The sequence below is a fragment of the Centroberyx gerrardi genome, chromosome 13 (genome assembly GCF_048128805.1).
Source record: "Centroberyx gerrardi isolate f3 chromosome 13, fCenGer3.hap1.cur.20231027, whole genome shotgun sequence".
Taxonomy (NCBI): Eukaryota; Metazoa; Chordata; class Actinopteri; order Beryciformes; family Berycidae; genus Centroberyx; species Centroberyx gerrardi.
In genome coordinates this window covers 24135208-24162021 of record NC_136009.1, presented here as the reverse complement: position 1 = coordinate 24162021, position 26814 = coordinate 24135208, and the positions used below count along the sequence as shown (strand labels likewise).

The 26814-nt window shown below is 42.8% G+C and overlaps 4 protein-coding genes across 5 annotated transcripts in view; 2 read left to right on the top strand and 2 right to left on the bottom strand.

Annotated features, from left to right (window-relative positions):
* Positions 1-163: 163 nt before the first annotated feature.
* On the top strand, positions 164-3847 carry LOC139928899 (uncharacterized). The gene is made up of 4 exons (XM_071921616.2): positions 164-525; positions 836-957; positions 1631-1730; positions 2597-3847. The coding sequence occupies exons 1-4, from the start codon at positions 312-314 to the stop codon at positions 3592-3594; spliced, it is 1434 nt and encodes a 477-aa protein (XP_071777717.2). The 5' UTR covers positions 164-311; the 3' UTR covers positions 3595-3847.
* Positions 3848-4221: 374 nt separating this feature from the next.
* LOC139928900 (uncharacterized) lies at positions 4222-6734 on the top strand. Its single transcript, XM_071921617.2, has 2 exons — positions 4222-4629; positions 5599-6734. The coding sequence occupies exons 1-2, from the start codon at positions 4305-4307 to the stop codon at positions 6516-6518; spliced, it is 1245 nt and encodes a 414-aa protein (XP_071777718.1). The 5' UTR covers positions 4222-4304; the 3' UTR covers positions 6519-6734.
* Positions 6735-7842: 1108 nt separating this feature from the next.
* Positions 7843-26347, bottom strand: nectin4b (nectin cell adhesion molecule 4b). 2 transcript variants are annotated; one of them, XM_071921613.2, is made up of 12 exons: positions 25872-26347; positions 21300-21500; positions 19244-19411; positions 15180-15458; positions 14059-14176; positions 12449-12600; positions 12242-12283; positions 11836-11995; positions 11542-11617; positions 11172-11231; positions 9865-10065; positions 7843-9164 (listed from the first exon to the last, which is right to left on the bottom strand). In XM_071921613.2, exons 1-12 carry the CDS (start codon positions 25921-25923, stop codon positions 8871-8873), a joined length of 1803 nt encoding a protein of 600 aa, XP_071777714.2. In that variant the 5' UTR covers positions 25924-26347; the 3' UTR covers positions 7843-8870. The 2 variants fall into 2 exon arrangements, with proteins under 2 accessions (XP_071777714.2, XP_071777715.2); XM_071921614.2 differs by lacking the exon at positions 12242-12283.
* The window catches only part of ncstn (nicastrin), a 50507-nt gene continuing 37090 nt past the window's right edge, over positions 13398-26814 (bottom strand). Inside the window, exon 18 of the mRNA XM_071921608.2 lies at positions 13398-13412. The gene's annotated coding sequence lies outside the window, so the exon portion shown is untranslated. The remainder of the gene's footprint in view (positions 13413-26814) is intronic.

The following is a 26814-nucleotide window of genomic DNA, read 5'->3' as shown; positions in this document are numbered from 1 at the left end:
TAAGGCATCTGTTATTAAGTGCCTCTTTAATCTGACCCACTGATAAAGAGGTCATCAGGACTATTTGCGCTGCGGATATATTACAAACTTTACGGTAATAATGCAACGTCACCGGTGCGTCGGATATGAAGGTAGACGCTAGTGGGGTTCACACACACACACAAACACACGTCTCCCTCACTCCGGCAATGACAAACACAGCGTTGTGATTAGGGATTTGTAGGGTGTTTATCCGAAAAAAGTGAATTATCGACAGCGTTTACAAGCAACTTTACATCCTTTTAGTAAGAAAGAGAGCGAGTCGGAGCAAGATGGAGAGCTGCAGCTTCCAGAGCCAGCTGGTGTCCGTCATGGAGATCCTGGCCAAGGCAGCTGTGGCAGAGATAAACAGGCGAGTGGATGACAGCTGTGCGCTTTTACGCCTGGAAATCAGTCAGAGCCAGCGGGACATCGACGTGCTGAAGAGGAAATGCGAGGCGATGGAGGCAGAGCTGAGGAGGACGAGGATGAGAGCCAGGAGGAAAGGTGTGGAGGGAGATAGAGCCCGCACTCACCGGCCAAAATAATGGGAACACCAGTTTTCCAGATTAATCGGAGTAAGAACAGGGGGGTTGAGAAGTCAGATTCGGAACAGGGGCTGCAGGTTTTGCTTAACAAACACGTGACAGCTCTTTTATATTTTATGGAAACTTAGTGTTCCCATTATTTTGGCCAGTGAGTGTATATTGGCATGCAGATGTTTCAGGAGTATTTTTGTGTACAGGCAGTTAACTGGCTGCTTTGGAAAGACATCTTTAATGGTATGTGTATGTTGTTGTTTTTTCCTTCTCTTCAGGTTTTTACCCCCCGGCTGCTGAAAGGTATTCTCCTCTAGTCAAGGCAGTTTTGAACAAAGAGAGGGAGACAGCAGCTTGGGACAGACAGATGGATGCTGAGGAGCAAATTCAGCCTCCACAGGTAAAACACAGTGACTTGGTATCATATGGTGTGGAAAATCAAATGGTGCCTGATCCGTAAGCTGTAACCCCAATAAAGAACAACCACAAATCTAACTAGTTCTGAATAGTATTAATTTCCATAAAGCTTAAAATCGCTGTAATATTTGTATAATATTTCCATGGGGACTCATAGTGTCTCTGCAGTACTCAATAGTGAGTTTATAATAGTATTTTTTATCAACTATGGTATTACTGTAATATTCCTATAGGGATTTAAGAGTATCTGTGGTACTCAATACTGAGTTTATAGTGACTAGTGATCCTACTGTTATGGTATTTTATGTTTCCTATAGTATCACTTTAATATTCCTAAAGGATATTTTACTAAATTTGCTATAGTTGTTGTTGGTAAGGATTTGTTATTGAATCCGATCTATCAGTCAGTCCGGTACGACTTAATAATATATACTGTATATTCATATAACCAATGCTTAGAGTATATCAGCTTGAGGAGGTCGGTAAACTGTTTACCCTTCTCTACATGACCTGTGTGTGTGTGTGTGTGTGTGTGTGTGTGTGTGTGTGTGTGTGTGTGTGTGTGTGTGTGTGTATTTATCTGTCTCTAGAGTGTGTGAGTTAGTTACACTCTGGATTTTCTGTTGGAGGTTGTAATGTGTTGCGTGTCGTTGCAGTGTGCAGACATGGAGCCTGCTGGAGAAGCCGAACCCATCCTGATCAAAGAGGAGTCTGCAGAGGAAGACGAGTGGAAGAGCGACCCGCAGGAGAAGCTGAGTGAGTCAGCAGTCACATGTTAACTCGCTCACACAGTTACACATGCAAATACACACACACACACACACTTTTACAGTCAAAGGAACTGCACGTTCACCTGTACACAGTAGGTATTACACACACAGACACACACAGAAACTCATTCTCTCACTCAGACTGGAATCACACACACAAACACAAATAACTATACACGCTCCTATAGAGGGCTTTCAGTTGACATAACGCACCTTCTGGCGGCCATATTGGAGCTCCTCAGTTCCCGGGCAACATTGGCTGTGAACAGCTGATTGCATTTCAAACCATACAACAGAATTCAATATACATGATTAATCTCTGTGCTGTTTTTGACTGGGAACTGATCATTTTGCCACTGATGCATCTGATCAGTTTTGTGTTTAGATTACATCAGCTCGGTTACGGCCAGATCGGTTACTTTGCTAAATGATCCTGCTGGCTAGTTGGCTAGCTAAAAAAAAAGCCCCCAAACAACAGTTTGTTCAGGTTAACTGAGCTGACTCTTCTCAAACTACAACTTTTTGTACTTTGGAGTAGAGACTAGTGTCACAGTAACATACATTTGGAAACAAATCTGTGGAAACAAACCATTTACATTTATATATAACATTACTGAATTGACCTACAACCCACACCACAACATCCTTTTTCAGATATCTCTTTTTTTCTTGCCTTGTTGTTATGTATTTGGCAATATTTACACATAGCCAGTCCTCTAATGAACCTCCATGATGGAGCCAGCTGTGGTTGCTAGGAGACTTTGAGATTTATGAATGCAAAGCCTCTATACACAAACTGGTGTCATGCATCACTATGAAGTACTGATGTTGTGGTTCCTGTGTTTTCTCTAGTGTCTGGAGCCGGGCAGCCGGCGTGTTTTGAAGACACAGAACCCGCCCAGACCGAAGGCTTTGTGGAGCATTACCACCCAGCGGAGAACCCAGCCGACCCCGGATCCCTGCTTCCCCCGACAGACGGCTATGACACATTCCCAGAGCAGCAGCCCAACGGAAACCAAGGCGAAGCAGAACTGTCAGTGAAACACGAGAAAGAGGAAGCGCCGGTGGAGAGCGTGGCCCCGCTTGATTCAGGCCACCAGTTCGTCATGGAGGAAGCTGACGGACAGCTGTGGTCGTCCAATCCGGGCCGAGACGCCGGCGATCCGAGCTTCTCGTACGCCGCGCAAGAGTACGAGCAGATTCCTTCGATGTTCACGTCTCAGAGCGGCCTGCCTTTGAGTCACTCTGTACCTGAAGATATGGAACCACCGATTCACTCAGTGGGGAAATCGCAGTCGACCGTGGTGAGTGCGGCACGGGTGAAACGGCGAGCCAGAGCGTTTGGCTACAAGCGACCACAGCCAGTGCAAGCACCAGAAGAGGGACACAACACTTTAACCCAGATTAACTCTATTGGACAAAGCAGCTTGATCCCACAACCGACGCAGCATCAGTACAGGGACTTGGCGCCGCACGTGAGGAACGAAAACGAGGATTTGATGGCGCCGATCCCGGCGACCTCGGCTTACAACGGATACAGCCGCGGCAGCTTCGGCCTGGTGAGGAGAATGAGGACGCCCTGGAGGTCCGGGGTCGGCGAGAAGAGGTTCAGCTGCACGTACTGCGGCAAAAGCTTCATGAGGTTCAGCCAGCTCAAAGAGCACCTGAGGAGTCACACGGGGGAAAAGCCGTTCAGCTGCCTGCAGTGCGGCAGGAGCTTCACCAAGCAGTGTAACCTCATCAGACACGCCGTGGTCCACAGCGGGGAGAAGCCCTACGAGTGCGCGCTGTGCGGGAAATGCTTCACCCAGCGCTCCAGTCTGAAGTCCCACCAGAAAACGGCACACTGAGTTTACATTGTGTGACGTTTTTATACATGTGGTTCCTGTTCTCATTCAAAACTAAAGATTGAACTTCCCAGAGAAGCTGTATTGAACAACTGTATGTACATTATCCCATATAAAATAATGTTACTGTGGAATGACAGTGTTGGAGTGTGTTAGAAGTTTTGAGTGCTGGAGTGGATTCATGGTTATTCATGGACATTACCATGTATTGGGTGAATGTATTACACTTTTTTTGATCAATAAAAACAACACAAACTGAAAACCTGAAAGGTGTTTTTCATTAGAAAAGTTTATATTACAAACATAAACATAGCACTAATGTTGTGAGTTACAAGTTATTCACAAAAACATAAGTACAGGGGACATCAATGGCAAAATAAAAAGAAGAGAGAAAGAGAGAAAAGTAAAGAATACCTTCAGTTTCTATTCAGGTCATCATTTCTTGCCATTGCTATAGTCACACATAGACTTAAGGGTGTTTTATGTGTTTTTTTATAGCAGGCATCAAAGTTCAGTTCGCGTTTTCCAGTTGCTTTGAAGTTTTGTCCCACCATCAACACCGTATATTCTGCGTCACATGACCACTCGCACTTCCCGTTTCGCCTCTATGTACGGAAGCACCATCTGTAATGTAAACTACCGCGGCAAAGTGGTTCCTATTTTGTGATTTATCACGATATAACGTGAATTTTACGTATGCTACATCGCTACACATGACTTGCCAGCTAGCAGAAATGCTGATCCAGGAAAACATGGCGAACTGTGTCGCTTTTCAAAGCAAGTTAACCTCAATCATGGACGTGCTAGCCAAAACTGCAGTCGTAGAAATAAGTAAACTGTGGGAGGACGGCTTCGCTTACGTGCAGGTCGAGCTGCGAAGAAGAGAAAGCGAAGTTGAAGCCCTGAAAAGAAAATTGGTGTTTATGGAAAATGAACGGCTAACCCTCATGTCCAGAGCTCAAGGTTCATCTCTCCCCTCCTCATCTTCCTCCTCTAAGACAGAGCAGCAGAAGAAGACACTGCCACCCACTGATGATGGTAAGGATAACTGCTGATTAGTCAGTCATAACATTGATTATCATTCGTAATAACTGATCTCCTCCGTTCAACATAGCACTAATCAATATATCACTATGACAGCAAGTGAAGTAATATAACATCAGTCGTGTCAATATTAAAGTCAAGAGCAGACACACCTGTAGAGATGTTGACTGCAGTACCAGACCAAAGTTATGCTAGTGGTTTAGTTTCTCTGGTGGCACACATGTAAATTCTAATGCTTGCATAATTTTTACTAATTTGTCTGTGCTAATGTGTTTTGTATGTTCTTTTATGTTCGTTAAACCATCAACCTGCCCTGAAAATTAGCCTTTATGGCTAAATCTGGCACATTTACCTGGTGCATCTAAGTTCATTGTGTTTATTAGTGTGCACTGTCCCTTTCTTAAATAAAATAAACTTAAACTTAATAACCATGAGTAGGCCTAACTAAACCCCAACTCTGTGTAAAGCCTGACATCTAGGTAGAAAAGCATGCTACTGAAATCCTGAATGTGGCACCAAAGATCAGCCAATAGCAGATCGCAATTTCAGTAGCATGCTTTTTACCATTAGCCTTCATGTCAGGCTTTACACAGATTTGGGTTTGGGGTTTAATTGCTCTTTACTTCCTGTAGAACGTGTAATTCCTCGCATGATTTCATTGGTATCCTGTTTTGACATGAGGCCAAGATGAAGCCATTTAGCCAAGATCAACTCAGGCTAGGCCCCAAATCCTCTTGGTCTGATATTACTACTTTCTTTTGAGTGTTCATTCAGTTTTGACCTAACGTCTACCTTTTATGCTTTTTATTTTATTACATCTTTGCATCTGAACATTGTTGTATGTTATATCTTTTGTATTTGTCATGTTGCTTTTTTGGTTCCCTCTTGAAAAAGATTTTGGATTTTAAGGGAACTACCTGGTTAAATAAAGGCAAAAAAATGTAACCTGCTCTGTCCTTTCAGGGTCCAATATGGATTCGGTCCACAGAGCGTCTTCTGAGCAGAATGTGAGAGAGAAGGTGGATCAAACAACACCATCACCCACACAGACAGAAGAGAGACAGTGTGAGCCGCTCAGGCCTGAACACAGCAAAGATCACGGCAGAGATGATGATGAAGAGTTAATAGTCAAACTAGAGGAAGAGGAAGAAGAGGATGATGTCCAGATTGTGGAGCCGCCGGTAGACATTGAACACAACGCTAATGATGGAGCAGATCAGCCCATGACAGATCCAGACCTCCAAGCTGCTGATGTCGTGGAAGAAAGAGAAAGCCAGCATTGGTCGTCTGTTTCGGTCGGAGACAGCGACACTACTGACGACTCGGATTGCTTTTTTGGACCAGAGCAGTATTCCCAAAATCTGGATAAGGAAATCCAGCTCATTCAAAACGCACTGGACAGTCTTGACGGCAATCCATCAGAAATGGGATACATTGATAGGTTTATGAGGGATAACGTGGCAGGGCAGGGTGCAGTGAGTAAGCAGAGGACTGCTGTGAGTTTGGGTCAGGCACAGCCAGGACAGCCTGCGGACCCCACAGATCACCCGGAGAGAGGACCGGCGGTCAGACTCCCTTCAGAGAAGCGACCGCACGGTGAAAGCATGTCCGCTCTGCACTCAGACAGCAGATTCTCCTTCCTCGCAAACGGACACGACTCGGCGGCGCAGAAAGCTTTAAAGAGTCGCCGCGTGAGGGAGAAATGGTTTATCTGCCCGTTCTGCGGCAAAAGCTTTGATCGCGCCAGCCACCTCGAGATACACCAGCGGATCCACACGGGAGAGAAACCGTACACGTGCGAAACATGCGGGAAGTGTTTTTCCCAGAGGAGTAACCTTCGCACCCACCAGCGGACTCACAAGGAGTTCCTGCCCCATTTATAGAAATTTCCTTTGACTTGATCGTTTATCATTTCAAAGAATGATAAGGATAAACTACAAATACCTCTGTGACATTCAAGCGTTGAATAATGAAATTAGTTTTGTACTTTGATATATCACAGAAAATTCATGTAGCCCACTGACTTTCCTAAATCACAACTTGGATTTGGTTGTAAGCACCAAGTTTGTACGTATGATCTTTTTGTAAACGCAGTCCCTGGTCAAAGACTTTTAATGACATTCTGATGTCAGCTAATGAAAAAATGTTGGGACATTCAACCCCACTGATATATCTGAATATTGTCCTCTATTGCTCATAAATAAGGACACAAAATGTTCTTTAATCATTGGCTCATTGATGTGAGTCAGTGTGGATCAGAAAGGTCTAAAATCCCTGTATGTACGATCGTTGCAGACTCTGTTGCCTAGGCAGCAAAAATATTGTTATCATTACTCTTCTTACTGCACTGGCCTCTACTGGTGCTTAGGAGTAGCCTGTCACATTACAGTATCCTTATCAAGAAGTGGATATCCATCTTGTGTGTTAATGTTATCAAAAGGTAATATTCTGGAGCATAACCATTTGTCAGGAGACTGTCCCATCCATCCATCTATCCATTGTCTGGCTGCTTATCTGTGTCATGTTCACAGTGGCAGTGGGGCAAGTAGAGCAGCCCAGACATCCTTTTCCCCCCAGTAACTTCCTCCAGACCCACACCCAGGGGATTCCCAGGCTCTCCCAGGCATGCTGGGAGATGTAGTCCTTCCAGCCACCCTGCGGAGAAACCTCATTTGGTCCACTTCTGTCTGCAGTCTCATTCCTCTGGTCAGTACCCAGAGCTCAGGACCATAGGTGAGGGTCGGAACAAAGATCGGCAGCTAAATCGAGAGCTTTGCTTTGTGGCTCTAATATCTGTCTGATACAATGCCCACATTACTGCAGCTGCTGCACCTAACTGGCAGTCGATCTCATGCTCCCTTTTGCCCTCACTTGAGATTAAGACCCTGAGATACCTGAACTCCTCCACTTGGGGCAGTTGCTCACGCCTCACCTGAACAGGACAAGAAACCTTTTCCCGGGAGAAAACTGTGGCCTCAGACTTGGAAGGTGCTGACCTTCATCTTGTCTGCGTCACACACATCGGAGATCACAGTCTGATGACATCATCCACAAACAGCAGAGACGCCACCCTAATGTCACGCTCTCTAGACCTCGGCTACACGAACAGGAGGGGGGGACAAGGTGCATCCTCATCACAGTCAGATCCCCACCTTGAACAAAACTGTCCCATTTTAAAATAAAGAGAAATGGCTTGTGTTTTTTTAAATCGTTGCATATACTTTTATGAATAAACGTGAACAGTTACATCTCGCTTTTCAATTGCATAGAAAAACACTGAATGAAAACGTAACAATTTACATAAGTATATTTAGGGTCATAAGACATAAACACACCTAACAGTGCATTAACAAAACAGAATGTTGGTTTACAGTTCAAGTCTTGTCCAGTCTCTACATCGCTGAGCACTGAAAATGTAATGCTGACAAGACATAAACCTGGCCACAGAAGGTTTATCCAACATGATCCACCAGTTGAATAATTTAATCCATGTGAACGTTAAATTCCTCTGAGTAACAAGCACCTGTGACCTTTCGGTAGTGGTAAATAAGGTAATGACCTGATCACAAACACACATATCTCCTCATATACAGTATATACATACACAAATTCACACACTTAACCTCTCACCCACAGGTGCGTTCAAGCTGTAAATGCCAGGGTCTGTGTACAGTTTACCCAAACCCACTGCTGGGCCTCACTAGGCTTTAGGCCAGGCCTTGGAGCTCAGGACTTGGGTCTTTTGTCCACTTGTCTTTTCAAGGCAAATAGGGCACCAGAAGTGACAGACAGGATTCGTGGGGACATTCCCTAACATTGTGCAGCGTGTGCAGCTATAATTAAGTCACCAGATGCAGTGGATGTGAAACTTGGCGTTGCTGACAAAACAGTAAACATTCTGTAACAGGAATCTTGTTTCCTTTTACGCTTCAGTGTGGAAATACAGGAAATCAGGGCAGGAAGCGCTTTCATCCACATGCCACAGCGGCTAGTGGATGAAGTTACTGGCCACTTCATCATCAATGTTCTTCCAAATAATGTCAAAGCCAAACTGGCTAGAAGGATTGATAAACTTACCAGTCACAGAAAAAAATGAATCAGCATTTGGCTAATGCCTGCTATAAATTACCCATTGTGGGCAATGTCTCGGATGTTGCATACAAAACAAATGCAGAATGTAAAGTCTTAATTGTAGGAATGCAAACAGGCTCGCTCTCTTCACGTGAGGCTGCGGTCTAGAGGACCTGCCCCCTGGGGTGCAGCAGGATGGCGTTGGAGTGCAGCTTGGGCCTGAGGACGCCGTTGCTGTAGTAGAAGTGGTTGGTGAGCGCCTCGGAGATCTGGTAGGTGCTGCTGTCGCCGTCGTCCTCGTCTCCCTCCGGTAGCGACGGGGCGGGACCCCACTCCTCCTCCTCCTCCTCCCCCGCTGTCCGCCGCTCCCTGAGGTGGCCCAGGTCCGCCTCTCTGGGCCCGACGCCGTCTTCCTGCTGGGGCTTCAGAGGGACCAGGGAGGAGGGCAGACCCGAGTCCTGTGGACACACAGCAAGGAGTTAGATTACTACTTTGACCTACTGGACCCTGATTTGCCAACAACACCAGCTCCTCTAATTCAAATGAGGTAAACCTGCTGAGTGGAGGCTTTCCAATTCAAATACTGTAAACTGGTAGGATTTTAGCAGTTGTTTAGTGAGGGGAACCAGACCAAAACCAAGACCAGCTGTGATGTGTTGAATGGAGTTAGTCCAAAACTGCCTGTTAAAAATAATGGATTTTTGAAAATTTAACCACTCAAAAAAAATCTAATTTAAACTATGTCTACATTAAACATATTTGATCATTATATGTATTTAAATAGAGGAAAATGTTATTTCCAATAATTAGGAGCTAACCAGACAGATACATTTTTAACGCAAAACTGTTAAAGTGTCCAACAGAATGAAGAGAGAATGTCTGTAGCTGTGATGTGTGTCTCCAATTTTTGCATTTCACAATTTTGCATTTCACAAAGTGACAGGTGCAGTTTTGTTGCATATTAAAGAGAGGTGTAGCGCTCCATCTATAACTATAGTTTTACAGCTAGTCAGCTTACAGCTTTGTTCTGTTCCCATGACACTGACAGACACTGACAGAGCAAATAGTAAACAAGTAAGGTGTAAACGAGTAAGGTGTGACGCATTACAGACGAAACTGAACACATTTCCAACTAATCTCTGCAAAGCTGCCAAATACCAGCGACATGTTGCTGCTCTTCAGGTACGACTCCACCCTCCTCCTGCGCTCCTCCCTCTCTCTGTCCATCTCTGCTCCTCTCAGGCCCTCTATGCTGTCATGCCAGATGACGGGACGTCCCAGCTCGTCCACCTCCACCCCTCCCGGAGCCCCCCACTTTCCGCACAGAGTGGACTGGCTGCCTTTGTAGATGGGACGCTCCTGCAGTCGGGGAGGGGGTTCCCAAAAAGTCACAACACTGATAGCAATCATTTGGTTTTTGCAGGACAATAACAATGCAAATTGAGCAGCTGTAATTTTCTCTTTTTTGATCAGTTGCTTTGTAATCATGGCATGCATTGTCATTCAATCAGGTCATGCAACATAGAAGAAAACAATTCTGTGTTACAGTGAAAGGTGATAATTGAAGCTGGGGTTCGACCGATAGCTGCTGACTGCCAATATTTTGTGCCGATACTTAATGTTTTTACATTTGACCATTTTCATGCCAAAAAATTGCATAAAATGATAAGTATTCAGCGTTTCCCCCAGATGTTTATTATTAGCAGGATGGAAAAGCCTCAGAAGCAGCATTTAGGTATCGTAGGACACTAAGACTCCATTGAAACCCAGACTAATGAATTGTTTTAGTTGGGCTGCAGCTCCTAAAGTCAGTTTTTAACAGTAACTCTGAAGCTGGTTGAGTAAAATCCTCCCACACCACACTGGCATGATGGTCAGCCATTTGATTAAATAATCACAGTTGTCAGTTCCAAAGTCTAGACTGGCTGGCCTGAGACTATTAGAAGTGCAGAGTCTGTCACTGCTTTTAAATCACAATAGAAAACATACTTTTTTAAACTCGCTTTTTCCTAATTGTTTTATTCTCCTTCTCTGTTGGCTTTTTTATTTAGTGTATTTTTATGCTATTTCTTGTATTTATTTTATGTCATTGTTTTAATCTTCCGGTGTTCAGCACTTTGTAACTTTGTTAAGAAAATAAAAGTGTTATAGGGTTAGGGTTATAGGGTTATATAAATAAATGTATTATCATTATTATTATTATTTTTATTATTATTATTATTATTATTATTATTATTATTAGTGTAATAATAATATATTACTTAGCTGTGGTCTGGGAGGAACCTCCACCATATCAGAAGTGGACAACAATATCAAATAAAAAAATTAAATTCCTATATCGGCCCTATATATTGGCATAATTTTGGTAGTTCATTACAATACATTTATATAGCTTTAAAGAAACCTGTCAACCTGAATTCACCATTTATACAGTATTGACAGTGAAGAGCTGTCATGGAACTCACCAGAGACATTTGGCTGTTTTTTATTCGGCTGTCGACTCTGAGCAAAGCATAGTCTTCAGCCTGGAGAGAATTGAGAAAGTAAAAAAACAAAGAAAGTGAGTTAGCTTGAGAATAAAAAAAAATGACTGGGTCACCCAAAATGAGATGAATGCAGTATTCACATGCACATATTAAGTGTTTGTGTTTGTGGTGTGTTTGTTTGAAGCTGCAGTAGCCTGTAATCATTTCCTCCACAATAGCCCCGCTCCTTGCCAGCGGCTCCACCCCGGCTGGGCCAGGGGAGGGGCGGGTGTGCCGGCCAGGTTTCTCTCTCGCCTGCAGCTATTGTTGTGCACAGAAAAGATGGCGGAGTCAGCGGCTGTGTCTGTACCTGCAGTCTGGGGTCTGTGCTGACGGAGTTCAGCCTCCTGGACGACGTTTGTCTGGAGAGGGTGATAATTTCCTCCCTGGGGGAAAAAAAACAGCACATTTTGAGGATTTACTGAACCAAATTGTGTCTGCCATTTTAATTTGGCAGAAACTATAATGAAAAAACAGTTTAAACAGTAGTTTATGAAGAAGAAACATTCACAATCAGGCTCTCATTGTGGTTAGTGCTATTTAACAACTGATAAAGCTCATTTTTCCACTTCATGGCGTCTTCAAGAAGCTGCAGTCGACTCACGTTCTTTCGCTCAGCTCCATCTCCAGCTTTTTGTTTCTGTGTCGATGGTAGCGGTTGACCAGCAGGATGATGATGACCATGATCATGACCAAAGCCCCGGCTGCAGAGCCAATGATGATCAGCAACAGGTTGTCAGTGGACTGCGTAAGACGAGAATCCTCTGGAAGAAGGACAAGCAGAGCATAAGAGCGTTGATGGATCTCTCTCTGTCAGTCTCTCTCTCACTCTCTCTCTCTCTCTCTCTCTCTCACACACACACACACACACACACACCATCCTTCATGCAGCAATTCGGATCCTGATTGAGATAGTATCCATGCACGCCACCACAAGGGGGCAGCAAATTAACACAATTAGTCCAAATCACAGTAGAATTTTTTTTTTTTTTTTTAGGTTAAAACTCAACTCATTTCTTGACTCCATGTATCCGTCCTCTCCTTGCCTCCTTCTAAAATAACAACAAAACATAGCAGGACAGCATCCTGTTTTAATCCTGTGAGAACCACTCACAAATCTGAGGAGGAGGCACGGGAGCCGCAGCTTCAACCTTGAACAGAAACTGAGATTCTGCTTATCGCTAAATCCCTGCTGAAGATTTCCTCCTTGCACTTACCTGCTACTGTCAAGGTATATTCTGTTCTCCCCGCTCCCACATTGTTCTTGACCACACACTCATAGACCCCACTGTCATTCCTGAGGAGGGCCCGCCCAAAAACCAGCTTTCCTCCAATCACAGACGCCCCGTCCGGCAGAGCTCCTCCTCTCCTGCGGACGGTCAGAGGAAGATGGCACCATTAATTCAGAAATATGTGTAAACCATACTGAAACTGTTGACTCACTGCTTCAAACAATAGCTGTGACTCATTTAGTTTGAATGGTTCTAGGTGACAAATCACCCAAAAACGTGAATGTGCGTTCCAACTTCAACTTTATTATTATCCTGAAGGAAGTTTGGTTTGTAGTTTCCAGTTCAAACCATTCTGATGAAGAAACTGAGCAGGAAACAAGCAAAGGGTCCAAAGACATCTGCTCTAAAGCAAATAACACAATAAAGCCACAACAACTGGTTTGCATCGCGGCAGTGATTTGAATAAATAAATGCTGCGCGGATCAGGTTTACCACAAAGGGTAACCACTAATTTGAATGCACCTGAACCAAAACCTGCCGGCTTACAACTGCCGCCCATTGATCTGAACAGGCCAAATACTAGGTTTGGGAGATTTAAGCAGGTCCAGCGACTGAAGCCCACATTGTGTTGCCGTGAGCAGCTGAAGGCATCACAGGCCACATAATGGAGAGCCAGTTTCTGATCAACTCCACTGAGAGGGGTCATGTTGCCCTGGTTTCACTGTGCTGCGGCAGCCATTTAACCGCTGCTTACCCCCCAAACTGGAGCCCTCTCACGTTTCTACTCTCAACCCCACCTAGCTTCTCTAACAAACCCTTTAGAATAGAGTCAGAGGTAGAGATTGCACCTGATACCGGCCAGATGGTTGAAGATAGGGTGAACAATCCACCAACAAAAGCCAAGCTTCACTGATTGAACATTTATAGGTAAAATATCACAATCTCAAAGCTAGATTAAAATATCTAACATTTATAGTATAATTTTAGACATGTAGCTGCCACTTTCACCCGAGCTACTTGCAATGAGAAAACGTTTAAATTCCAGAATAAGCTCAATATCTCAAAATTGTCTCACAGCTTAAATATTTTTCACTCAGCACTGGAGAATCGTGCATTGTGTGTTCAGTCATAACTGTAATGGCTGGTACAGTATCTCTAATTAAAGCGCAGACCCTGTGTTTTACCAGGCATTACAGTGATATTTAAAGCGAGGCACTATGATTAAGTGCTTAGCATGTGTCTCCTGCTCTTCCTTGTGTCCCCCGCTCCCTCCCTCGTGTGAAAATATTTCCCTCCCTCTTTTTCTACCTTCAAATTGCGCAACACGACACCGCAGCTTTTATTCCACGGTGAATTGAGCCAACAGAGAAAGGCGCCCTCCTTTGGGTCGAAGCACACTTCTTTGTTGTTTGCGGGTGTGTAGCCGGTGTGTGTGTGTGCGTGTTAGTGCCGGCTTACGTATGTTTTGAGAAGCATTCCAGCGCCGTGTAAAGAGCAATTTAGGAGCGCAGATAGCATTACAGTGGGGTGAATTAAGGTGTAATTGTCAGAGACTCGCTGGCAGCCAGACAGGCAGACGGGGCGGGTGACGGTACCGTGTCCAGGTGATGTTCTGAGGTTTGGGGTATCCTCCGCTGTCGCAGCTGAGCTCAGCGTTCTTCACACCCACAAACCAGTCCCCTTTGCTGGGGGAGATGGTGGCATCTGGGGGATCTGACACACAAACACATCTGCGTCAGCACAAAATATGCACACACACTATACAGTGACAAATTATGGGAGAGAGTTGTGGTTTTTGTTTTAGCAGAGATGCACACTATACTCCTGATGAGCCACTTTTTTTTGCCTTTATTTATCCAGGGAAGGAGTTTCCTGAGCATCAGTACTTCAGTACTGCTCTGCTTCACATTCCTACAGCTACATATTCACACTGAACTGCACACTGGGCAATGAGCAAATCCACTGGAGGAATTTGGGAGTTAGGTGCCTTGATCCAGAGTATACTGATAGCAGTTGCTGAGGGAGGGGAGACAATTACTCATTGACTTTCCCGGCTGGCACAGACATTCAACCAATATTGTTTAATCTTTAGGAGACCATCACCCCTTGACTTTTGTAGATTGGAGGTTTAGTTGTATAAACATTTCTAGGAGGCAGAGCTGCTCTGGACGCAGAAATAATCCTATTGCTTGAGTTGAACCTCAATGCACGGAGTCAAAGAATCACAGTTCTTCTAAGTAACGTTAGACTGAAGAGAGAGAGCCCAGAGAGAAGGGTAAGAGGTAAGAGAGGAGGAAGCTAATATTATGATGCCACTTAACTAAAGAAAATATACTATACTAACTTATCTAGGTAAGCTAGTTAGTCTAGCTGACCTTCCAAGATCATGAATGCCATGGTCATGAATGAATGAAAATAAGAAGTCATTGCCGTTTATATTTTTTATTTATATTTTGGCCAGAGTTCCTACTTTGAGACTGAAGTTTGCCAGTTAGCTAACTTGCGCTCTGAAAAGCTGTGGTTCTTTGCGCCGCCCACTGAGGTTTATCTCAGCCAATGAGATTATTCATGCCTCCAAAGCTGCTCTATATAACTAAAACTCCAAACTGCTTTCCTTTCACCTTCTCTGAGCTCTGTGCATGCTGACAAGTTGGTCTACTGGTTACAAATCATCCTAAACTGCTAACACAGCCCCGGCATCATCAGCTGAACTCACACTGGACCACCAGTTGGTTGGACAGCCGGCGCGGCTGCTCCAGGCCCGGGTGCCACACCAGGCAGTCCAGCCGCCTCCCATTCATGCTGCGCAGGGGGTGGAGGGAGTAGTAGCTGGACACGGTCCCGCCCTCCAAGGTGCGGTTCTGGGACTGGCCGGGCAGGTCGGTGTCCCAGGAGAGACGGGGAGGCGGGCGGCCCACGGCCCGGCAGGAGGCGGCCACGCGGAACGACTGGCCCTCCACCAGGACCACGGGCTCCAGGGAGGAGATAGGTAGAACTAGTGGAGGAGGAGGGAGGGGGTGAGTCTGAAGTCAGTGCTTTGAGGTATTACAGGCTAGATTTTATAGTTCTGTTGGCTTGCCAGGATCTATACCAGTTAATCTATCTCACGCTTTGTCTTCAGGATCAAAATCACTTTCATTGGCAAGTGCAATAAATATACAATCATTTCTTTTGGTGTCAATGATGCAGAAACATATTGACAGCTTACAGAGTTTCACAATCCCACACTAACACACATACAAAACCTACAATACCTGCTATTTATAGTATTCTGTTACATCAACACACAGCCATCCTGGTAGGAAAATAACAGCTGATTGTAATAAATTAACAGGTGATTATAATCAAATGACAAACACAGCCAATGAGCTGTGTGTATGGTAAAGCACCATATCGGTAGGAAATGCATGTGACATCATGGGAATACTATGAATACGTACAATACAAAACCTGCTATGGACAGCAGACTATAGAGCGCATGTCAAAACCCATTAAATTAGACTTTATTCACTTTTATAGTCTGGATATAGTAACCAGAAAAATCTAAGCAATAACAATAACAAAAGGTTACTCATTTCTGACAACGTATTAAAAATGGAAATACTAAAAACACCTCGGTTGCGTGATTGTGCACATCCCTTATAATTGCGGGTTGTAGTTGTGTTAAGATTTAACTAAATCACATTCCAAGTGACTGTAATAAGATGCGTTAAAACCAGGATTTCATTAATGTTTTTTTTTTGTTTTGTTTGCATAGTGTACGTCAGTGTGCAGGGACAAGCATGGGCAACAAGCTCTTCAAGATATTATTGTTGAATGGTTCAGATAAGAAGAAGGATTTTAAAAAAAGATTTCAAAGACCTTAAATATACCCTGGAACACAGTGAAGTGCGTAAACAAGAAGAGGGGGAAACACATCAGGCCAGCCCTCCAAGATGGATGACTGAGTAAGAACGACACTCATCAGGGAAGCTGCCAGGCTGCGAGGTCGGGTGGCGAGACGGAAGACATTTCTCACTAAAAAAGAGCATCCTAATTACACCAGAAGACTGTCAGTCTCCCAAAACCATGTGGGGAAATGTCATATGGTCTGAAGAAACCAAGGCAGAGCTTTTTTGGTCTTAAAGTAATAATCTGTGACATTTTCATGTAAATATATTTCCGTTTTATAAATAAATATAAGTAAATATATTTCCAACTGATATCACACAAAAGTGATTCAGCCTATTCCCGGCTATTATATTTGCTGATCTAAACACCTGGTGTCTGGTAGGTCTTTCATGGGAAGTGATGCATTTTATGTTTCCGGTTTGTCTGGAATAAACAGAAGAAGAACTGGGTAGTTAGCATGAGCAGCGATAGCCACCATGGCTGAACAGACAAAGAAAAGAGCTGTGGCCACCTAGAGAAAATTCAAGAAAAAGACATCACAGTATCGCCCGCACTGTTTGATTGACAGGTGATGAAGTGGAAAAACATCACAGCAACCACTTGGCACCAAAGATGACGCCAAAAATCAAGAACACAGATCACCACTTTAATTCCAAAAAGTGTTTGGTGCAGAGCCAAACAGCTCTTCACCAAAACAACACAGTAGTGACTGTTGAGCATGGCAGCATCCTGCTAGGGGACTGTTTCTGTTCCGCGGGACAGGGGCTCTGGTCAGGATGGAGGGAAAATGAATAGCTCCAGATACCAACATATTGTGGTAAAACAAAATCTGCTGCCCTCTGCAAAAAAACTCAAGTTAAAGCAGAATTTCATCTTTCAACATCACAGTGATCCACAGCACACAGCCAAATCAACCCAAGACTGGCTGCAGAAAAAGGAAGATCAGTATCCTGGACCCTGATCCTACAGAAAACATGTGGACTGACCTAAAGAGGAGTGTGCACAGGAGGTCCCCTTGCAATTCAAGTGGGTTTGCACTCTTATGCAAAGAAGAATGACTAAAATGACAAAGACAAAATCCTTAAATCGGTAGAGACTAACAGACTTACTGCTGTTATCAAAGCAAATGATGACACAACCAAGGTGTTTTAGATTTCCATTTTTTAACACACAGAAATGAGTATCCTTTTGTGTTTACCTTGATTTTGCAGGTTACTGCTGTATATCTAAATATAAGTGAAAAAGTCTGATTTAGAGGGTTTTCATTCAGGATACCACATGATGAAAACTAGAAAATTTGATACCCTGCACATGGACAATAGATACAGTATATATGTATGTACATTCAACACTTTATGGTTAGTCTGTGGAATTCAGTGCTTGAGGTATTACTGACTAGACGGTGTATTTCTGCTGGTTTGTCTTGTCTCTGGCGTGTTGGAACAGGAATACTGGGCTGTCACCATTAATGACTGGCAGCAAAATAATAAAGTCATTGAGGACAGATAGCAATGCTCCGGGTTTTCCTTCAAGGAGGATCCGCTCAGAAACAGCATTCCCATAATTCCTGTGACACTTCAACTGAAATTTGTGATTTAAAAAAAGTGATAACAAAGAGATCCAGTACTCTCTTGATGTCATCGGGGGTCAGAGTCGGAGCTGCCCAAATGACAGTGAATGTACTGCAAAGAAATATGTATCTAACAAGCCATTTTATCTACTATTGAGTCTAAAAATCGAATTTTTGTGAAAACAAGTGAAAAAATCTTCAAGTGGGGTGAGATCATTTCACTTTGTTCCAATACAAAGCAACTTGTTTAAAGAATTTTCTTGAATCAAGTGTCATTTTTTTGATACTAGAGGAGTGATCCGCCTCATTTGTTTAAAGATATTATATGTTTAGAGAACATTTCTGAAACGAGAGAAACTGCACTGGAAATAAGTGGAATTTTAAGACTGAATATTAGACTAAAGTACTTGTTAAGATGGACATTTTCTAATATGTGGACACAGTTTGTGGACACTGTGACATAATGAAGGTGGTTTTACGGGGATATGGGCACATTTTGTGTTTCAAAACTGTTAGCAATACTACAAAATAAAAGTCATTTGGACATAAAAGCTAAAGCCGACATTCAACAAAGTCAGTCTGCCGTTCTTTGTCAGTGGAGCAGCACTAGATTTTACCTCTTGATGGGGAGTCTTGGGTTTCTGACTTTTAGCTTTAGGACAATGTACATGTTAACAGTCTATTATCATAAAAATATCCACTACATCCTGCTTAGTCACCAAGTTGTTAACTTTCGTCAACTGAGCTACAAACTCATTGGCCAACTGCTGTATTACTTCAGTGTATTTTGCACAAAAAAGCTTCATCTGTCCATTTTCTGGTTAATTGTCCCTTCAAAAAAAATAAGATCTTTGTGGGCCTGGTATCATTTATCTGTCTTATTCTGGTTTTGGGTACGTTATCACTTTATTTTTAGGGTTAATTTTCATTGTTGCCCATTCAAAATGACACATTTTTGTATTTTTTTTTTTTGTATATAACAGGAAATAATGACTGACAAATACTTAAAATCAGTGGTTATTTCAGATCCAGACAGTTCTAAAAATAAACACTAAACTGCTTGCAAGAAAATGCATCTATTTTCAGCTTTTCGCCCGCTGACGCCTCAGTTATGCTGTAAGTGAAAGTGTTCTCAAACTGGATTAGCCACGTTGACAAAACCCTGCATCCACCCTCCTAAACTCAACCTGGTTGGCACTGCTGCTAGTTCTGTGACAGAGTAAGATGATTATGGTTTAAACATCATTACAGCAGCTCTGATGGGATTAGGCAGTTGTGGGAGAGGAGAAAGAGGCAGCGAGGAGGAGGAAGACTCTTACTCCAGACGGTGAGTGTGATGTGCGTCTCAAAGTTTCCATGGGGGAAGGTGGAGATGTGGCAGGTGTAGCTTCCCTCGTCCGACTCCTCCGTGGTGGGGATGAGCAGGGCCGAGTTCTCCGTGGGCCTGCCGCTCTCAAACCTCACCCGGCCCGAGTACCGCCCGAACTCTGACGGGTGAAACACACTACAGGTCAGTCCTGAGCAGATGTACAAACTATACCACACGGCCCATTATCTGGGGATGAAAAGTGTGCGTCGGCAACATCTGAGGAACTCAAAGATCCCCAAAGATAAAAGGCAACGCAGTCAAAAAATAGGCAAAAACTAAAATTAAAGTACACATATTGGAACTGAGCATCTACCTACATGTACCCAATGACTTCATGATGCCACATTACAGACTAATGGTCCAGGTGCATAAAGATGACAGTCTCTTGGTATGATCTCACTGCTGTTTTCAAATCAAACACTGTAATGTAATAGATTCAGTGTCTGTTCTTGCCAGTTAAGACGGACAGGAACAGGCAGAGCAACACGTGCACTTTAGGACGCCCAGATAGACTCAAAGGCATCAATCCACACCTCCACCCACACAGATGCACCTTGGACCTCATTTACAAAAGGTAAATGAAGTTGTGAAATTATCTTGATGCCAAAAAACAGGGATTTATGTTGATTCTCTCCAGTTTTATGATGTAACAAAAACCTGATTTCTAGTATCACTAACCCTAACCCACAGTTGTACTGCTATGAATATGATTTTGTTTGTTATACTGTTTTAAATAATTGTATGATTAATTCTAGGTTAGGCAAATATATTTTTTAGAAATGAGGCCCCAGGTCCATTGTCGGTATGAGGCAAAATGTATACTCTGACCACAGGAGCCAGGGAATTGTCAATGCTAATTATAGCATATGTCATTGTTCAGAAGAATAAAGTTTGGTTAACCACACCAGTGTTGCCTACGTGTGAAGAGGTCCATTCTCAAAACACTAATACATATTTTGAAATAAAATATAGTAATTACCTTGAGTTCATCATTCAAAATCTCTAAAATATAGATACGAAGTCTGATATTATTATGTTCATGTTGATTATGTCAACAAAGGAAAAGTTGACTAAGCATGCACTTCACATTCACACCTAGCTTCCCAGTTCAAACAGTCTTCTGCTGTCGGCCTCTGATCAGCTCCACTGGAGCAGACGGGGTGAAGTGTCTTGCTCAGGTGAGCAGAGGAGAGCGTGACACATTCACTTTCCCCTCCAGCCTGGGGATTTGTACCGCTGACCTTCTGACCACAAGCCTGTTTCTCTAGCCTCCAGTCCAGAGGTTTTCAACCATGATCATGACCTGAGAGTCACTCCAACCAAACACTACAGCACCTGATTTCACTGAATAGTCTGAAGGTGTTAATCAGTGGAATCAGTTGCTGTGGTGTTTGGTGGGAATGAATCATTGCTGATCTACATACACACGGCTCTTGATGGCACATGGTTAGACCACAGCTCCAGGCTAACGCCTAATGACTCTCATTTGCTTTAATTCTGTGCTATCAATCACTTTGACAGAGTAGATGTCACTCGCTTCAAATGATGGATGTCTCATTTTAGAACAAAACTCTTGGGGTCTAATTCAGTATGCGTTTTTCGACATTCTTGTGTCGTCCATGACGCATTTGACATAACATCTATCAGTTGAGGTGCGATTCCAAAACAAAAGACTGCTGATGACAGAGGAGGGGTGAAGATCCCAGGATGTTTACTAGTTAATCGATGAAGCACCAGATGGTGACTTGACCAACAAGAACAAACGGGAAGCCCCAAGATTCATTGCGAAAATGACGCATCACGTCCAAACAGCAGTAGTCTATAGCAGTGGTTCTCAACCTGGGGGTTGGGACCCGCCAGAGGGCCGCAACATAATTTTGGGGGGTCGCAAGATGATTTATGGGACAGTTCTTGAGACAGTTCTCGTTCTTGAGAAGTTTGTTCTCCCCCTAGACATTTTGGGGAGAACTTGGGGTTGTGGTCTTGGGGTTCTTGCTGTGTCCTACCTGTGTGTCCCTCTGAGTAGTGGGCGGTGATCATCTGCTCCTTGGTGCCGTCCGGCAGCTCCTTATACCAGGTCACCTGCACCACCTTCTGCCCCGCCTCCACCTGGTAGCGGCAGGGGAGCCTGGTCTCGCTCTCCGCCAGGGAGCGGAGGGAGGTGACGGGCTGCGGCGGCTCCACGAACACCGCCTGCACACACACAGCTGGAGGGGGGAAGAGATAAAGAAGGTGTGAGTCAAAGGGAAAAGATGGAGGAAGTGAGTGTGTGTGAGAGAGAGAGAAAGAGCTTTTATTAAATACTGGATATCGGCCAATCATGTCATCCACTGCCGATATGATGGAGGTTCCTCCCTGACCACAGCTACAGAAAAACAATCTGTAACCTGCAATGAAACTGTGCACATTCTATTTATTCATTTAATTGTTCAATTTTGCTGCTTTGTAAGCTGATTCTGCATTTATCCCAGCGTTTCCCCACCTGTGAATAGGTGTGGTGGGTCAACCGGCCTTAAAAGAGCTGCTAACACTAAAAGAATTTCATTAGTGTGGGTTTCAGTGGAGAGTTTTAGTGTCCCATTACGGTCTAAATGCTGTTTCAGAGGCTTTTCCACCCTGGGAAAAAGACTAAATACTTGCAATTTTTTGGCATGAAAATGGAAAAATTTAAAGATATTGAAGGCAAAATTGAGGGCTAGGAGCCAATGGGGCGTAAGTGCATTATAGTAGGTTTTACAGGAGAGCCAAAACAAATTTTGATCAAACTCGGATCAGCTGCCGTTACCACATACTAAGCACAATATTTTAACTTTTTGTGTTATCAGATTGAGCATTACCATAAAAACAATACTGCTACAGTTTAAGTTGAATTCTATTTGTTAACTTTTTTAAAAATGGCAAAAGAGTGAAATACGCCTTTTTGGCACAAACATTGTCCCAATACAGCCATGCAGAATATGGGCGTATGTAAGTAAACAATTGTAAAACACATTCATTTTAATACAAATCTAGCAATTACACTTCAATCAACACTGAAATATAAAACAAGATCAGAATGAATATCTTTATCTTGAAGTTATGCTCAGCAACTTTCACCAAGGCCTTTAAAATTGTAGCTACATGGAACATATCAAATTGATTGATACATTTTTTCTGTTAAAAACTTTTAATAAACCTTTTTAATAAACCTCTATAGACATAAGAAACTACTTTTGATTCTAAACTACTACTTTTTTTTTCTTTTGCTAGTATAATACATTTTTGTATGTGTCCCAGGACACATCACTTATTGATGTGTCCTGGGACACATTCAAAGACCTGTAACACTCCTCATAACACTGAGGGATAACTTCAGCTACCAGCAGTCTTACTATCAGAGCTCATCTTGACCAGTTCACACTCCTAACATTATAAAATAACATTTTGAATCTATAGGCCTAAGTATTTCATGGGAATATTAACATATTTACATTCATCTAATATTGACCTAGAATATTAATTAGGATATGAATAGGATACTAAAAATGATGTGATCATGCTGCCATGCTAGCATTACTTACGTCAGCATGCATTTTCAGTTGACCTAAGTGCTGTTAGAATCCTCTACCCACAATGCTTGTTCAGTGCCAAAAGTGGGGTTTTGCTTGGTGTCAAAAGGGCGTAAGTGCAGTTACGCCCTTTTGGTAGCAAACAAAACCCTACTTTTACTGTTACGGCTTTCAGTTTTTGTTTAATTAAAACTTATGGGTCATGATTTCAGTTGTGTCCTTTTGGCATTGAAAAGATCTCACTGAGACCTTTCAATTGATATATAATACTCATATTCGCCCAAAATCGCACTCGAGGGCTCCAAGCCCTCGAAATATGAATAACATGCCCAAAATACTGTTTAGTGGCAACTTCCATATTGGTATCGGCCTTTTTAAGACTACTTAGTAATATACTATCGAAGCTGTCTGAATTTCTCTGCACCAATCCCGACAAAGACAAATTACTGTAGGCTACATTTATTGAACTTGGTGAATGATTGTGATCCTGAGCGTGAGACAGAAACAGAGCGATAACACTGAAGTGAGGGAAAAGGCCGGTTGGAGTGCAAATGCATCACCACCGCAAACAAGGCAGACCAAACATTTTGCCCTTTGAATTGTGGGGTAAACACAAAGTTTTGTAGTTACTGATTCATGAGCTCATTAATGATTAGACCGCCGCAGATAGGAGAGACCGGATCACAGGGAGAAAGTCTCCCACTCACTGCAAGGACACATCTACGACACACTGACACCCAGAGGAGAGCAAACACACTTCTTCACACGCACAGACGTTTAGTTCAAGCCAACAAAGAGCTACAGTCTGCGTGACCCATTTAGTAGAGTCAGGGAAGAAAGAGAGAGAGAGAGAGAGAGAGAGAGAGAGAGAGAGAGAGAGAGACAGAGAGAGAGAGAGAGAGAGAGAGAGAGAGAGAGAGAGAGAGAGAGAGAGACAGAGAGAGAGAGAGAGAGAGACAGAGAGAGAGAGAGAGAGAGAGAGAGAGAGAGAGAGAGAGAGAGAGAGAGTGTGTGTCAAGTGGAACAGATGTTAAATGTTGTGCTCCACTTAATCATTTTCATTCAATTGTATTTAGATGCTTTGGCAACACTGTTCATCTATCATTCATGGCGATAAGTGTACATGGTGTATTGAAGTGAACTGAGAGAGAGAGAGGGAAAAAAAGAGAAGAGATAGGTTGACATACATTGAATAGAAAAAGAGAAAACGAAAGCGAGAGAGAGACACTGAATTGAAAGAGAGAGACTGAACTGAGAGAGAAAAAGAGAGAACAAGACAGAATTGAGATAGACACTAAACTGAGAGAAAGAGAAACTTAATTAAAAGAGACTGAATTGAGAGAGAGAGAGAGAGAGAGAGAAAAGAGAGAGAGAAAGAGGGAGATAGACAATGAATTGAGAAAGAACTAAACTGAATTGAGAGACACTGAATTTAGAGAGATAAAGAGAGAGATAGACACTGAATTGAGAAAGAGAACTAAACACCTAACAGAGAGAGAGATAGACACTGAATTGAGAGTGAGACCTACACACACCGAATTGAGAAAGAAATAGAGAAAGAGAGATAGACACTGAATTGAGAGTGAGGCCTACACACACCGAATTGAGAAAGAGATAGAGAAAGAGAGATAGACACTGAATTGAGAAAGAGAACTAAACACCTAACTGAGAGAGAGATAGACACTGAATTGAGAGTGAGACCTACACACACTGAATTGAGAGATAGAGAAAGAGAGATAGACACTGAACTGAGAGAGAAAGAGAGACAGAATTAAGAGAGAGAGAAAGAGATGCTGAATTGTGAAAGAGATAGAGAGATAGACACAGAACAGAGAGCTAGAGATAGACACTGAACAGAGAGAGAGAGAGATAGACACTGAACAGCGAGATAGAGAGATAGACACCGAATAGAGAGAGAGAGAAAACTAGACACACACTAGACAAACACTGGTTCACTTGAGTGTCACAAGGCTGCAATACAAGCTTTTCCTGTTCATTCACGATGACAGTTAGCTTATCACACCTGTGTTTGAAGGTAATAAATAATAATAATTCACTCATAATTGCAACGAAACCACTCTGTCCCGGGTCTATCAGTGTAATTCCCATGGACGTAGGCTATAAACTGAAGAAGAATCAAAAAAAGCAATGCATAAATAGAATTAATAGAATGAAAACAGGAAGGTACAGATTGGGCAATAAGTAATGATCAATGATTCATGTCTAGTAAAAAGTAAGAATGCCACCAGGCCGCATTCTGTAAAGCTGCTTCTCTCTGCACTGCTGCAGGGGAAAACACTGTATGTGACAAACAGCAAGGTAACCAGAACCACTGACATATACTGTGTTCACTAAAATAATGACAAAAATATATACAATTTATCCCAAAAATGTCTTTGAATTAACTACAGTAATCATACAGTGAATTTTAGAAGGAAACACTACACACACTATAAGGCCCTATAGGAATATTATAGTGACACCATAGGGGACAAAAAAACAAAATACCATCAAATACTATAAGGTTACTATAGACTCACTACTGAGTATCATAGACACACTACAAGACCCTATAGGAATATTATAGTGGTACCACAGGAGATCAAAATACCATAAAGTACCATAAGGTTCACTATAAGTCCCTATAGGAATATTATAGGATTATTATTGCGATATCTTAGGAGATAAACATACCATAAAGTATGATAATGTCACTATAAATTTACTATCCAGTATCACAGACACGCTGCAAGCCACTTTAGGAATATGAGAGGGATATTATAGTCATTTTTCTTCAGGGTGGCAAGAAAAGAAGACATTTACATTTCATATTTTAGGCAATTTTAGCTGACTAGCCACTTACAATGAGCGCAACAACAGAATAAGCTTCAATTTCTTGATCAACAACGTTAACAGCAAACAATAATGTAAGGGAAGGATAAGGAAATGTAAAGGTCAAAACTCCAGTACGGACAGATTTGACAGATATCCCTTGAATTGTCATGCAAGTTAATAAAATAGAAAACTTACCAAATACCCAGAGTAGTGCCAGACACTCTGCCCTTTGCCCGGCCAGCTTCATCTTCAATCAACCAAGACGATATAAATCAACCTCGTTTTCAGCTGCTGAAATATTATTATTAAGCTTTCATGTTGGATCATCTGATAAAGTTCAGACAGAAAGCTGCCAAAGCGGTCCAAAAATAACTTTCGACGGCAGGAGCAGGCAGGTGCGACAGGTGGACTCCTCTAAAAATCAGATCTGACGGAAAAACAATCCTTCACCGCCGTCCTCTAACAGGAGTTCAACACTTGTTTTATGCAGTTCGTTTAGTGCATTGACTTCAATTCAAAGAAAAAGCACAGTGCAAGCCAAAGTCTTCAGGATCTGGTTGAACAACTTGAATGTGAATGTAAACAGTAAGACGAAAACACTGGGGGAAAAAAATACATAAACTGGTATAGAAAAGCACATGTAAGAATTAAGCCTGTGTTACACTTGGAAAATCTCTGTCACGCACCGTGGAAGTTGCCTCAGCACAAACACAAGTACCTTCCCCTACACCTGTCTGCTCTCATGGCTCCACCCACCTTTCCGGGTTTGCCATGCCCTCTAATTGGCTCAATAGAACGATGCTGCGTTCACGTGCTGGTGGGAAGGTCAGAAAATCCGGCACTTAGGCCTACAAGCATTCACGTGCTATTTCTGTGGAAAAAAACTACTAAACTAGTTTAACAAACTTAATTTAAACAAAAGTTGGTCATGATAGTTAATTCGGCTGACTACAAACATTTAATAAAGGTGCATGTGTAGGCTATATATGTGTATATAAGTGGGGGGGTTTTCCGTTGACTGCCAAAAAAAACAAGATTTTTCTGCCATTTTTGGGAATGTTAAACGTTATCACTGCGTCATAACTCGGAAACTCAAGAAGTAAAATTTTCTCTGACTTTCCAACTTCATCATCCAACC